Here is a 15,818-nt window from a genome sequence, read left to right as displayed (position 1 = left end):
CTACAGAAGTAAATTGAAAATGAGTTGTTATTAAGAGTGGGTAGGTAAGGAGCTTCAACCTAAACATTAGTTATCTTGAGGGAAGTTACACAGGCATACTGATGCCCTTGATTTAGAAATTTGCAAAATAGGAGCGCCTGGGTGGCTCAGTCAGTTAAGCTTCTGGCTTCAGCTCAGGTCATAGTCTCACGGTCCATGAGTTCAAGCCCCACATCAGGCTCTGTGCTGACAGCTCAGAGCCTGGAGCCTGCTTTGTATTCTGTGTGTGTGTCTCTCTCTCTCCGCCCCTCCCCTGCTCATGCTCTGTCTCTCTCTGTCTCAAAAATAAATAAACATTAAAAAAATTGCAAAATAGCTTCATGTTGACTTTAAGTATATTCAGGGGGTCTTTCAAGATCTGGAAATTCAGGGGGTGCTTGGGTGGGTCAGTCGGTTGAGTGTCCAACTTTGGCTCAGGTCATGATCTCATGGTTTGTGAGTTTGAGCCCCGCATCAGGCTCTGTGCTGACAGCTCAGAGCCTGGAGCCTGCTTCCAATTCTGTGCCTCCCTCTCTCCTGGCCCCTCCACTGCTCGTGCTGTGTCTGTCTCTCTTTCTCAAAAGTAAATAAACATTCAAAAAAAGATCTGGAAGCTCAGATCATGCTTCTTATTTTGAAATGGTATTCAAAATAAAGAAAGAAAGAAAGCTCTCATTTCCATTAGTATATATATTTAACTCAGTATACATCAAGAGGGCTTTCTCTAATAAATAAATGACTATGATAAAAACATACATTGAACATATATGAACATGATCTTCATTTAAATGAAAATGGATTAACAGTTTTCAGCATTCTAATCAAATAAAACTTCAAAAGTTAAAGTAACATGTTTAATTATGTACATAATCATAGACTTTCAGGGTTGTAAGGAGTCCTACATGTCACCTAAACCAACCCCCTCAATTTATAGATGAAGAAACTGAAAATTAGAAAGGCAACTACTGCCCATGGTAACACAATGAGTCAAACACCACCCAGAAGATGCCAGTATCTTCTGTCTCCAAGGCCCATATTTCTATCCTGATCCACTGTCATTACAAGTGTTCACAATAATGAGGGATGAAACTAAGCCATCATATAAATTGTAAACTATTAACCACATGACTTTTAAGTCAGCTAAACTAAGAAAGTTTATCTCTGAGGGAAGTACTTGGGAAGCCAGAAGTTACATTACAAAATATTTACTGAACTTCCTGTATGATCACAATTCTTCACTTAGTCACTACAGAATCCCAAAGGAGATGTACTTTACTATTCACAGCTTACAGATGAAATAATTGAGACTGAAAAACCTCAATGGCAGAAGTTCATCCAAAAACTCTTTGATATGTAACCCAGGTAGGCATCTCTGCTGTCTACAGGCAACCTCTTTTCACCACTATCATTACCCACAAGAGGGATGTAAGATATGTCTAGCTTGGAGCAAGATGGTCATTTCTTTTATACTGTGAACTTCCCTCTCTAGTTGAATGCAGAGATCTGTACCAGAATCACTGATGGAGGTATATGCGTATAGGATGTAAAGGAAAGAGTGAAGTGATCCCTCAGGAGTCAGCAAATCAGTGACATCAACGTTTGCTGCGTTAGTTTATAAAAAGGGGTTTCCACACTATTGTGATCTTTCCTTCATTGCCCTATTGCTTTTTTTTTTATCAACATCAAGTCTGACATTCACATGGTTTCCTCGTCCTCTGCATGTTACTTCCCCAGCAATATCATTTCCACAAGGTACCGCACTTACGTGTATTATTCCTGTTTCCAGAGCCTACTTGTTGACGATTTGGATAGACCAGTTAAGAATACATAGAAAACAGAGTTATAAAGATATTTGGATAGCATAAACTCCATTCCCACATTTTAATTATGAAGAAGCTGATCTCCAGACAGGTAATACTGCCAGTCAGAGACAAAACTGGGACTTGAGGCAAAGTTCTGTCAAGTCTAATACTCTTCTTACTATACGACATACTTGGTTGTGTGGTTGGCCTAAAAGTAATAAGTGTGTTTGACTTATTTGGGCCAAATATATTATTTCAAGTCATTACTATGTTATATTTTTAAGTAACAAGGTGAAAATAAAGTTGGTAAACAAGAGATAACAGTATAGGATGGCGGAAAGACAGTATGAGCTCCATAGCTAGATAGACCTAAACTTGATTTGGGCTCCCTAATTTACTAGCTGTGTTCCCTTGGGCAGGTTGCTCACCTTGCCTGAAGTTGCCACTAGCTGAAAACACAATTACATGCCATGGCATATATAAAGCCTCTGACATACAGTAGGTGCTAAATATTATTTGTTCCCACGAATTCTAACCTACCACAAAAGAGCTGTGCCACTCTAGCAAGTTCCTTTGGCCCTTTGGGTCTTGTTGCCTCCATTGCAAATTGAGAAGATGAAAGAAACCAAGTGAATTCTTAAGTCTCTTTTAGCTCATCAAAAAATAATTAGTTCCCAAGGTTCCTTTACCTTAATATAAATTCAACACCTTATATCCATCCTAAGCACTGAACAGTACAAAGTGCCACTGGGAAGATGTCTATGATTTCAGCATAATGGGATCCAACTCCTTAGCACTTCCAGTTCCTCGATGAAAAATTATTATGCAAAACCAAAGAGTTAACTTTAAGGAAAACTCTACAAAGGCATCACAAACCTAATGTAATAAATATAAACAACTGAGGATATATCTTAAATTATTACTCCCTCTTTTGCTGAGACGGAACATGAGAACTAAAATGTTTACACTATGGAACAAAAGACCCAAGAGACATTTGGTTAAAGCAACCAATGCCATTTTTTGAAAAAAAAAGAAATGAGCAACAAAGTTCTCTTCCCATGTGAGTCTTAAGCCAGGCTTTTAAACTTAAGATACTTGTGTCATTCTGAAGCAGAGGGGAATAAAATTTACTCGGAGAGGTATTTTATAATGATAAACATTAATATAAGAAGGTGGTTAACCATGTTCTCACATTACTTTTGAATTTCATGTTTGGGATTTAATCCTCTAAAAGTAAAATGTTTAAACGTTTGACTATTACATGCAAGATCTGAGAAAATACTAACTTATCTTAAATGGAAATTTTAACCACATTTTTCTTCCTTTCCTCTTCCATAAGAAAATTTTTATCAATGGATTTTCCATTACAGATGAGGTTTTTGGCAAATAACATTGTGGACGTTCAAAATACATTTTAACTCATGTGTAGAGCTCTTAATCATGGCTGTCCAAAAATTTGTTTGAGGTTTACCCTGTAAACATGTCTGTACAATATTATTCACCTGTATTACAGAATGTAGAATGCATATTGTATACCATAAAACACCACCACCAAAAACAAAAAAGAAAAAGAAAACACTTTGCCTTTTAGAAAGAGACAGAAAAGGCCCATTTAAATAGTATCTCAAATGTGTGAAATGAACACTATATTTTTTTAAATCAACAGCTGTGTTCTATGAGCCAATTTTTTTTGTCCTAAAAGATGATGAAGAGTAAACTATGTCCCCCAGCATGCGTTGTATGCAGGGGTTAAGAGAGCCACAGAAATAGGATTTAGGTACATAAATATCAAGTATAGTGTAAACCAGAAGCAGAAGACCTGGATCCTGGTTCTGTCATTACTCTATTGATTTGTGATTTTTGGACAAGTCACTTCACCTTTTTAGTGCTATTTATCTATGAAACAACAGGAGGGTCCATCTGGTCTTTAGAAGATTTCTTCTAGTTCCTATAATTAACATCTTGTGCATTTAAGGGGTGCAAGACATCGAGCAAAGGCACTTCAGGAGTGCACTTATTCTGCTCTTCATACATGCTGCCAGGATGAACCAGCTTCGTAGAGAGCCAAATACTAAATGGCCTGGCTTTGTGCCTTGGCTAAAGAATACCATTGATGACTGTGAAAGCACTTAAAGAAACTTAGCCAGAGGAAACAATTTTCTGAATGTAGTCCAAAAAAATAGGTAGGGGGTGTGTGAGCCCTCACAATCTCAGACCCTTTGTGTTCTCAGCTTTTCATCTTAGCTGGCAGAAGGCACTGAGTTTATTTAGGTGACTCATGCTTTCTGAGCCTTAAGAGAAATGATTCTGAAAATGAATGGCTATCCCCCTAGACCCACATCTGACCTTTGAAAATACATATATTTTTGTGTAGCAGCTCTATTATATGCAGCATTCTTAGAATACCTTCATAAAACAGAGTTTAACATAGTGGTTAAAAGTATGAAAAGGGCTCAGATCCTAGCTGTACTACTTACCTGCTGTGGGAGCTCAGGAAAAAAGCTTAACCTCTCCCGCTTCAGGTTACTTTTTCTGTAAAATAAAACTAAATGAACTAAAAACTAAAAAAATAATAAAACCTAATTCATAGGGTCATGAAAATTAATCAAGATAATGCATGTGAAGCAGTTACCACAGAATCTGACAGAAAGTAAACGTTATAGATAGGTAAATAGATGATGACAATAGATGATAGGTAGGTAGGTAGGTAGGTAGGTAGATAGATAGATAGAAAATCTGACAGAAAGTAAACATTACAGATAGGTAAATAGATGATGATGATAGATGAAAGAAAGAAAGAAAGAAAGAAAGAAAGAAAGAAAGAAAGAAAGAAAGAAAGAAAGAAAGAGAAAAAGAAAAAGAAAGAAAAAAAGAAAGATCGATCCTGGGTACTGGGACTCCCTAAAAAGACTTATCTGAAGGCCACAGACAATTTTCTGGCAGTGAATGGCATCTGCTGATCTTTCCTCTTCTAGCAAACATTATGGCAAAGACTCAAAGCTGTGCTCAGCTCTTACTAATAGGATCCTGCAGAAATCAGGAGGAAATAAGATTATCCTAAAAGTAGGAAAGAGTTACTCTGGCTTAAGACAAGATCTTTAAGAGAGACAGAAACACATGCATGTGCGTGTACCCACACACACACACACACACACCACACACACACACACACACACACACATTTAATGTAGTCACATGGCGGGGGGGGGGTGCTATCTGTATATATATTCTCAAGTATTGCTGCACCAAAAAGCTACAGAATTTTATAACTGGATGGCTCCCTGGAGACCATCTACTTCAACTCCTTCATTTGGTAGTTAAGTAGCTGAGGCCCAGAGAGGTTAAACAACTCATTGGGGTTCATTCAGCAGGACGTGACACTGCCAAGACAAGCTTTCTGATTTCCCCTTTTGCCCACCCAGGACTCAGCCTGGTATCTTTCCCCAGGTCAGCATCCTGTCCTTGTTGTGCCAAACAGAGCATCAGGGCACTCGCACACAGAGGTTTCTCACTTTTGCCTAAGTTCCTAAAAAATACAGAAGCAACCTCAATGCCCAAGACCTTCTTGCCAGAACCTCCCAACATGGAAATCGGGGAGGATCCCAGTCAATCTGTGGCTCTCTCCAAGGCTCTCTTTGGAATTTTTACTCTTCCCTTTCTGTTCCTTCCTCACATTGATTCTTAAGTGCTAGTTCTTAGAAGTTCCTCAGCAGAAAGGTCAGGTACTTCCCAGGGCAGAAGTTACCCCCGCTGTTTTGCAAATTCTCATCTCCCCACAAATGCTATACCTTTAGACAGGAAATAGAGAAAAACTGTTATTAAATTTCCTCCAAGCTCCCTGAGTGAATTCAGTCAGAACTAATCCCTTCCTCCCTAAGATAGCTCAATCCAGTTCATTTATAAAGTGTATGAGTATGTGAAGGACTAGAGAACCCTCAGGTATGCCTGACACAGAGAACAGGACAAAGAGGGGACCAAGGAAGGGAGACTAGGGGGAGGAGAGAGGTGGGTAGAAGGAGCACACTGATCAAACTGCAAAGTGGATCCTGGAGACAACTATGCTGCTGAGACTGACTCACTGCTGAAGGGATAAAACTGCGGAGGGGATATACTCTGGTAACTAACAGCAGACGGGTATCCTGAACCTCGCACAGAGAAAGCAGGCAGAGGCTACCCCTAAGTGGCAGAACCGAGGAACTCTGTCTTCCTCCTGTTCCTTTTTCTTCCTCATCCAATGCTGGCCACTCTGTGCCTCACCGGCACACCCGAGCTCTCCAGCTTCCCTCCGATCACCCCAGAAAGGGAAATACCCTCCCTGCTCTCCCGTGGGTTGAAATGAACCACAGGGCATCCCCCGAGATTTCTCTCAACTCTGACAAATGCTCCCCAGTCCCCTGCCCCTTGCAGGGAAACTGATCTGAGAGAAGCTTTCACTGAACTGACAAACCTAGGGCGCTTCTTGTCCCTAAGCACAGGCGCCCGCGATAGGTGTCCCTCAGTCTGGGTCTCCGCTGGGAGGGGTGGGAGGGAGGCGTTAAGAGTCACAGCCAAGTGTTCCTTCCCCACATGAGACACCGGAAGGAAGACTTTGCTTTTGCTTTTTCCCCCCTCCCTACCTGAATTCCGGGACCAGGTTAGGCTGCAACCCGTAGAAAGCAGCGGAGAGAGTGACCAGCCACCCGGGTTTGTAACTCCCGTTCTCGCACTCCAGATAAGGTGGAGACCACTTGACATGGCTCTTGTCCCCGCCAAGCCCGTCCCTGCGCCGCCAGCTATGGCCCAGGCTCCGGGGCCCCTGATTGGAGCCGCGGCGGTGTAAGTGGGTCCTCCACTTGCGCCGCAGGCCGTGGAACCACTCGGTCTCCAGCGTGGCGTTGGCCAGGTGGTGTGCCGAGGAGGACAGGTCCTGGAGCAGGATGCGACTCTCTTCGCGGGTGGCCTGGAGGAAAACCTGCGGGGCCGGCGCGGACAGCGACTCGGTGCTGAAGGTGATGGCTGCCCGGGAAATGCTGGGCTCGCCCTCCAGGAGACTCCGCACCAGTGCCTGGTACCACTCCAGGTCGTCCTGCAAGTTCTGCTCCCGCGACTTATTGCTCTGCAGCATCATGTTGAGGAAGTTAGTGGCGTGTGTCAGCGTGTCCAGTGCCCCGTGCAAGGAGGGATGGGAGCTGGCTAGGGCTGACGACTTCCCCGGCAGGCCCGCCAACTCGTAGCGGCTGGAGCAGTTGGCTCGCTTCAGCTCGTGGGAGTCCCCGCTGTAGAGGTAAGAGGCCACGTCCATGGGCACCTCCTCGGCGAGTTTCTGCGCCAAGATGGTGCCGTCGGTGGAGCGGCTCCAGGGAGCCGAGGAATCCGAGGCAGAGGCTCGAGCCGGCTGCTGGGCGTGCTGCTTCAGCCTCAGGGTTCTCTCTCTAGGGGGATCCAGCCGTCCCGGAGGGTCGCGGCTGGCGCTAGCAGTTCCCAATCCCAGATGAGCGAGCAGGAGGCAGAAGAGTAAGGGATAAGCCATGGTTCCAATCTGCTTCGCAGAGAGGAGAGGAGGTGACGGGAGGAGACACTTTTTAAATTTTGGTCGTCAATTTATCAACAGTAAGACTTTTCCTAGGAGTCGTCCCCCTTCTCCAGGTGGCCGAAAAGGACTTTAAAATAAGAATGTTTTGGAATTGTCCCGGCTGGCTAAGCTACCGTCACAGGAAATCAAATCACCTGTGGCAACGCTGGCTGCACCCGCTCGATAACGGGTCGGCTCGGGATTACGCACCTCACAGCCTTGAGCAGAACAGGTTACATCCCCTCTCTCTCCCGGCGGCTATAGTTAGCCTGCTTACGTCTTTCTGCTCAGCAGCTTCCACTGTCGCTCTCATTGAGGTGTGTTCAAGAGCTGCTGCTGCTGCTGCTGCTGCTGCTGCTGCTGCTGCTGCTGGCGCCGCGGCCGCCAAAGACGCTGCTCCATCATCTCACCCGTGGCAGGTCGTTCCCGCCTCCCGGCACTGGCTCCTCCTCGTTCGCTTCGCCGCGAGGCGCGGAGTGCGCGCACACAGACCCGCACCGCCAGCGCAGGACCGAGTCCCGAAGAGCAAAGATTTCTTTTAGGACGTTAGTCTCTGTGGAGTTTATAGGACCAGGAAGCTGGTTAACTGGAGCCCTTAGGTTTGGCCACAAACCACACTCCTGTCTCCCCTGCTCTGGAGAAAAGCCGGTTTAAAGAGGCAGCTTGGCCTCAACCAAACCCTTGAAGGGCGGCTTCAAGCCGTCTTGTTCTCTGTTTGGTCGACTCCTGTGTCAATCAGCCGACTGCCATTTGTTGGGCTGGGGCGGGAGCTGTCCAGTGCTGAACCCGAGGCGGCTCAGAGGAGGCGCAGGAGGAGGCGGTGGCTCGGGATGCAGCAGCACCGAGTCCTTTCACCCACTCCCGTTGCCTGATGACTCGGAAACCCGAGGGGGTGGGGGTGGGGTGGGCGGGAATGAAGAGAGAAGCGGAGCGTTTGTGGCTCAGAGCGAAGGAAACTTGGACGTACTGAGGAGGAAGGTGTTGGCGTCTTGCTGCTTAGTTAAATCGGCCTTTTCTTTTGCCTGGAAAAGAGGGAGAGAGGAGTTTTCATTTTTGACTTAAATCGAAGGGGAAGGACGTAGGATGGAGACGTGTCCTCCTGAGCATCTGCTCATTTTGGGCAAATTATCAAATCCTCCTCCTTATTGTCGGCTAAAGAAATTATTAAAACCTACTTGCGGAGGTCTTAGCAATGAGGGAGTAATGGAGACATCTACCGGCTGAGCTTTAAGAAAAAAAAAAAAAAAAAGCTGTATTTAAGGAGCCTCTGCCTGAAAGGGAGCCAGGATGAAGGGGAGTCTGTGAAAGTGTATGCAAGTGAAAATGTGGAAGGGAGAGGTATGTACAAGGGGGTGAGACTCAGACTGTGAGAGAATGAGAATGAGGGAGTCAGTGTTGAATGAGAAGGGAAGTTGTTCTGACTGGGAGCTTCTAGAATTAATGGATCTAAGAACTAAGACATCCAGTGAACTATAGATTGGGATATCCCAGCAGAAGAAAGAAGACCCACAGAGTAAAATATGTATAATAACAATAAGCTGAATAATATGCCAAGCCCCCCCCCCCCAGTTATTGAGAAATCTCTTAACACAGTCTAATCATTTTATCTGAAACCTTAAAAATGTCTTCTGTTTGGGATGAGCACTGGGTGTTGTATGGAAACCAATTTGACAATAAATTTCATATATTAAAAAAATAAAAATAAATAAATAAAAATGTCTTCTGATAGTCTGAAAATGCTAATTAGTACTGAATATATAAGGCTGTGTGCACCTCCAGTTTTCATTGGCACCTCTGTTTTCAAATTCCCCAAGACAAACACGAATAGAAAATCCCAAATTCACTTCACTTCCCAACCAACAAAATGTCACTGGTGGCATTCTGAGGTAGCACTGCTTAGATTTACTTTACCACTTCATTTCATTCTCCCTAGTGAGAAAATATCCAAGCAGTGAAATGTAAGTTCCAAAGAGAAAAAGGTTGTCTGTATTGGTCACTGTAGTATCTTGAACATCTAGAATACACGGAAATGCCTGGTACATAGTAGGCTCCCACTAAATATTTGCTAAATTAATGAATAAACCAGAGGGTCATGATGACAAAGCTAATTACTTAAGAAGTAAAGTCTGCCCGATATGTCAGTGATGTAGACTTTTGGAATGAGACTTAGCAATGAGTTTGCCAAATTACAGCACATGGTCTCCAAGTGAGTTTTTACGCATATGCAAAAAACTGTTACTGGATCTATACTTATTTACAAGTAAATTTCATGTTCACAGCCGACTTTTTGTTTAAATTTTTCTTCGCAGTATATGCTCCTTTGCTAAATAAAGGTCATCTCAGTTTAATGCTCTACTATAGCATATGTGGCAATAATAACAGAAGGAATTTCTGTTTGTCTAATTTATCAGAATATACAATATGATTTTCTATCTATTTAACCAGCTAGGGACTGAAATGTAATTTCCTCACTAACCGATGTTTTTAGAAAACATACATAATTTGTTAACAGTTCATTAAAATTGTCCAGCATGGCATTTAAAAAAGAAGTTAAAATTTTATTAGTAGGTCCTTCTATAAGTAATTCAATGACTGAACGTAACTAAAAGGTTTTGGTTCTGGTACTAGCATTCACCTAAGCAAGATTTATGGTCACTGGCAAGACCTTTAAAGTTCTGTGTCTTAGGACACAAATTGTATCCAGGCTTCATGACTTAACACTGAGGGAGTACTAAATGGTATCTGAGCCACTCTCCAGAGGTACAGCCCTTCCCTAGCTTATGTCTGCCAGGAGCAGAGCAAACTATGAGAAGCCCTTGCAATTTTAGCATTCCCTTCAGTGGCTCATCTTCAGGCTATATTGCCTCATAACTGATGTGGACTAGTTGGGTTTAGAACAGCACTGCCAAAATAGAAATGTAATGTGAGCCACAAATGTGATTCATATATGTAATCTTAAATGTTCCAGTAGCACATTTAAAAAGTAAAAAGAAAAAAAAAGAAAAATAATTTTAATAATATATTTTATTTAGCCCAATATATACAAAATATTATTTCAATAAGCAAACAATAAAACAATTATTAGCGAGATATTGTAAATTTTTTAAAAACAGCTTTTCAATGTTTTTATTGATTTTTGAGGGAGACAGAGAGAGACAGAGCGTGAGCAGGGGAAGGGCAGACAGAAAAGGAGACACAGAATCCAAAGCAGGTACCAAGCTCTGAGCTGTCAGCACAGAGCCTGACATGGGGCTCAAACTCACAAATCGTGAGATCATGACCTGAGTCGAAGTTGGACGCTTAACTGAGCCACCCAGGTACCCCTACATTTTTATACTAAATATTCCAGATCCGGTGTATGTTTCACACTCACAACACATGGCATTTCACACTAACCATATTTCCAAAGCTCAATAACCACCTGTGACCAGAGGCAACCATAGAGTGCAAGCTCAAGAAGATAGGCATTGTGATCTTGAATGCTCTAGAAAGCCTAGTTCTAGGAGGCCTGGTCCGTTTCATAGGTCTAGATTTAAGGTAACTGAGTAGCAGACAACCCTTCATCAATGTCATTGTCCATCGATGAAGGAAAGAATCCAAAAGAAGTTTTTTATAAAAGACCAAGATTTAACACATACTCATGCCTCTAAACAGATTACAAAATTCCACACCAACTCACAAAGACATATCATTCACTCTATAAACGTTGATTGAACCTTTACTATGTATCAGGCATTAGGCTCACTACTGGGGAAAATAAACACATCTTCTGCACAATGGACCCATGGACCTTACAGTCAAGTGGGTAGAGAGAGAGGAAATTAAAAAAACAAACAAATAAGTTTAAAAATTATATATAGTTATAACTGCCATGAAGAAATAAACACTGAAGTGATAAAAACTGCAGGGTGTGGGGGTGGGAAGCTTCTATATAAAGAGATAAAGAAACAAGAGACTTCTGGGAGAAGGTAATACTTGAGCTGAGATCTCAAAAATGAGGAATAGTTAACTAGGTGGTAGGTAGTAGTGAGCTAGCTAAAAATAAGATAGAAAGAATCTTACCTCAGGTACAGGGTGTAATCTATGAGTACACTAAGACTACCAACATTCTATCCTTAACAGGAAGGAGTACTAGAAGAAAATAACTACAATAACCTAAAGTTCATATATGATATGAAAAGTATAAACAATTGAGACAAAAAAATCATTTTATAAAATATTCAGGTGATTATGGCATGAATAGCATTCCCCCCCCACACACACAAATTACATGATCATAATTTGTAGATATAGACAAATACCCCTGTAGGTCTCAAAAGTAAGAATGAAGTTGTCTAAATACATATTGACACTGCACAGAAACTGGACTGTAATAGAATGGTGCATACAAGACGTGTAAGCCTTGTATGAAAAGGCCCAAAGCTTTATCATCACAGTCGAAGAAGTCAATCTAATTGCTTTAGAACAGTGAAATTTGCTCTGATAAAAAAGCAATGTGCAATGGAGTTATGAGGTATTAGTCGTAATGATTGATGTGTCACTATTATAAAAAAGAAGATGTGATGTTTGCATATCTTTAAATGAAAGAAATTAAAGGAGGTCAAAAACTGCTGAGACCAGATTTTATATGAGCAGTACAGGTAGAGTTATTTTTAAAATTTTAAGTGCTGCTTTAAATCATTGAAATCAGCCAGTATTAGGACAGTGGAATATGGTGAATGGACACTGAATTGGCAGTTGGGAAACCAAAATCTACTCTCGGCTCTGCCATTGTCCAGTCACATGACTTTTGACAATTTCCTCAACCTCTCTGAACCCTTTTGCTTCATTTGTACCATAAAAGTGATGTATTAGATATATCCACAACTGGAACATTTGTGGCTGAATAGCAGATAATGGTCTAGGTATATTTTCCAGGAACTCATCGTTCTTAATAGTTCCAGATTTACAAGGTAAATGTTATTTTTAGGTGAAATAATGACGAATCTTAGTAAACAAAATGGCACAACCCCAGTCAAATCCCTGATAGAGCAAATGAAACAACAAAGGGACAGCACAGTTTGTTGATAGAACACAAAATCAGATACTCAGTTCTTATTCCTAATCTTCCTGAGATTCTGGATTTCCCTAAGCATATGCTATCCCTGTGTCTCATACGCCCACTTTCAATATGAAGATCATAGTATTTGTTACCCAAGAGCAGTAGTTTTGAAATTTCTGGATGTAGAAGTATCACTAGAGGATTCTGAATATCTCTGTGGGTCTGGGTAGAACTTGAGAATCTGCATTTTAATAAGCACCACAGGTGATTTTGTTGCAAATGGTCCACAAAGAACATGCTGAGAAATACTGCCTTGAGCCATGAAAAGTAACTCTAAGACATTAGGACAGAAGATGTCCTGGTAAACACAAAGCCTTGTATAAATTATGAAGTGTAGCCTATGAATAACAATGAAAATAATACCTATAAAGAGTAATCTTTTTGTTAACATCAATATCATCATTACTGTCATCTAAACATTTATACAGCTCCTACTGTAGCCAGGCATTGTCCTAAAGATTGTCCTAAGATTAGCTCCTTTAGTCTTCATTGCCGCACTGAGTTTGGTACTGTTACCATTTTACAGATGGGAAACAAACCAACAAAAAAATGAATTGCCCTAAGAAATACAGCCATCTGGCCCCAGATATCATACTCTTAATCCCTATACCAGTGGTTCTCAAACGTTGATATGCATTAGATCCACCTGGAGAGCTTTTGTCAAAGCACAAATCCGTGGCCATACCCCATAAAATTGCTAATTCAGTAGGTCTAAAGTAGGACCTGAGAATTTGCATTCCCTGTGGTAGCTAACAAGTTCCCAGGTGATGCTGATACTGGTGAGGAACAACTCTTTGAGAACCACTGCTCTGTGTCATGCTTTTCATCATTATAATCTGTCACGTCTATATGCTTACACTCATTCCATATATTTCACATGGAAAAAGAAGAAAGTCAACATCAATGGCTGAAAAAAATGCCTGAAATCTGCTTGGGGAAAAAAAAACTCTCTGGTTTTCTATTTCCAACTTAGAAAGTTTACCCAAGATGTTTATGTTTTTTACTTAGCAGTTTATTCTCGTCTGCCTCCAGTTTACCCTTAAAACTCTTACTCCTTGTCAGCATCATTTCTAAAAACACTCCTGCTCTTTCAAGAGCCATCTCCTCTGATTTTCACTATAAAGTTGTGACTTGGGCTGTTCTTGCCTTCCCAATAAAGGGCATCTTTTTTAAGTACTGCTAAATAGTATCATCTACGGAGTCACTTGGGCTTTGACTCCCAATCCCCCCCCCCCCACACACACACATACACAATGGTTCTGTAAACCTAAAGACACCTGAAGAACTTTCTGACCACAAAGGAAGAAAACACCAGGAATTGGCATTTATGTGGGAAAATCCCGAGTGTGCTAAGGCAAAGAATTTCCTTAAATGGCTTTCCATGTCCCTGACCTGACATTCAGCAGTGCTGGAAAGGACTAATGCAGCATTTCAAAAAAGCACACCAAATTATTGAAAGCCCAACCCTCTTTAATACAAGGACTGGCTCCCTTTCTCATTAAGAAATAAGAACAACCCAAGATTTTGAAATAAAATTTACTGAAAAAGGAACATTTTGGATAGGAAGAGATGGGAAATGGATTATTTGGTGTTTGCTCAATTTTGTCTGCTTCTCTTCTTGGAGGGAAACTCCTCATACCGTATGTATGTGTTTGTTGTTACAGTTCATGATATCTTTTTCATCAGCACATTACCTCGGGCGTAACGGACGTTTACTTCATGATCAGTGTAGGACTTGGCTCTCCATCTTAATACAGGAGTTTTTGAAAGTTGGGAACTTCAAGTGTCCTGGACCATGTCTGCAGTCAGTGCACATTATGTACACATAGGAGACACTAATAAATGGCAATTCCTCACTATGAAAGAGCAGAAACTTGTAAACCCAAACACACTTAGAAAGAACAAGTTTAGCAAAAAGCAGAACCATACCTGCAAATTCGGAGAACGAACTGATGGTTGCCAGAAGGAACGGGAGTGGACACTGGACAAAATGGATGAAGGCGAGTGGAAGACACGGGCTTCCATTTATGGAATGAGTAAGTCACAAGAATAAAAGGCACAGCATGAGGAATATAATCAATAATATTATAATAACGTGGTATGGTGACAGGCAAGCAGATAGCATAATGTATAAAGAAGGTGAATCATTATGTTGTACACCTGAAACTAATGTTAACATTGTGTGTCCACCATACTCGAACACAAATTTAATGAGAAAAAACAAGTTTATAATAATATTAAGTCGCTTTTAGAAGTTTTGAAAAGTTGGGGGAAATTAATCCAGTCATGTTGATGTTGTTGAATTTCCAGATATCTTCTTATTGTTGGGGTTTTATGGGGAAAAAAATGAGACATGACACAGAAATATATTCCAGGAAAATGTAGTGAAAGAAGCAAATAACCACACATATTCTGATGGAAATATTTTCAGGCTAAGAAAATGACAAACCTAATCATGAGTCCAGGTACAAAACAGTTTTGCAGATGTAGCAGGATATGTGCTGAAGAAGTCTGACTCTTGTGGCGTATATAAATTGTTTCTATCTGTTATTTTGATGTACTCTTTGGCATAAACAGTTTCATGGAAAATTTTGCTTCATCTTTAGCAACAGTTCCTTATTCAGACACGGAAGAATTGCAGAGACATTTTGGCACAAGAAGGTTTCAGTTGCTTTTGTTCACTGTGTCAATAAATGTTCTTCAGTAATGGGGCTGACTTCAAGTATACATGGCCATCACGTACCACAATGTCTGGGGAGAAATGGGTTCTTCGTGAGCATTCTGCAGAAATTAGCTCTTATATATTGCATAGAAACAGCAGACTAGAGAAAAAGAAAAAAGAAAAAGCAGACTAGAGAACAGAAGGCTAAAAAGAGAAACAATTTTCAAGAATCTGCTGTATCATGAGTACCAAATGTGATGAAAAGGAGCTGCTCCAACTGTTTGTTTTTATATCTCAAATCAGATATTCTAGAGGAAAAAAATTAAAATTTAATTAAAATTCAGGAAAGCAGTAAGAATGAACAAGAAAGTTTTTCTGAATGTTAGAGTTGTTTTTAATTGAGATGGATTAACCAAGAACCGGAGGGAATCTTTCCTTGAAGGATAATTTGTGACCTTTGGTAGAAACTACATCTATGTATCAGAAATGAGTTATACCACCAGCCCTCCACTACCTTTTAGACTGTCTCCATTCTGACAAAGCTATGCTGTTTACACTCTTCCTTTATAAGTACTTTGCACATTCTAGTCTTATGCCTGCCTTTGTAGAAGCTAACTTTGTTTTTTGAGAAGGAAAACCTTCTACAAATACATGTTTCCTCTCCTCAAAATCTTCCAATACTAC

At 41.1% G+C, this 15,818-nt stretch overlaps 1 protein-coding gene across 1 annotated transcript in view; it reads right to left on the bottom strand.

Moving 5' to 3' along the window:
• The window catches only part of GPR158 (G protein-coupled receptor 158), a 420,917-nt gene extending 413,531 nt beyond the window's left edge, over positions 1 to 7,386 (bottom strand). Inside the window, exon 1 of the mRNA XM_015066303.3 lies at positions 6,437 to 7,386. Coding sequence (XP_014921789.2) covers positions 6,437 to 7,329 — 893 coding nt within the window. The 5' untranslated portion in view covers positions 7,330 to 7,386. The remainder of the gene's footprint in view (positions 1 to 6,436) is intronic.
• Between the last annotated feature and the right edge of the window lie 8,432 nt (positions 7,387 to 15,818).

The sequence above is a fragment of the Acinonyx jubatus genome, chromosome B4 (assembly GCF_027475565.1).
Source record: "Acinonyx jubatus isolate Ajub_Pintada_27869175 chromosome B4, VMU_Ajub_asm_v1.0, whole genome shotgun sequence".
Taxonomy (NCBI): Eukaryota; Metazoa; Chordata; class Mammalia; order Carnivora; family Felidae; genus Acinonyx; species Acinonyx jubatus.
Note: the sequence above shows the minus strand (reverse complement) of the source record. Positions and strands in the feature narration are given on the sequence as shown.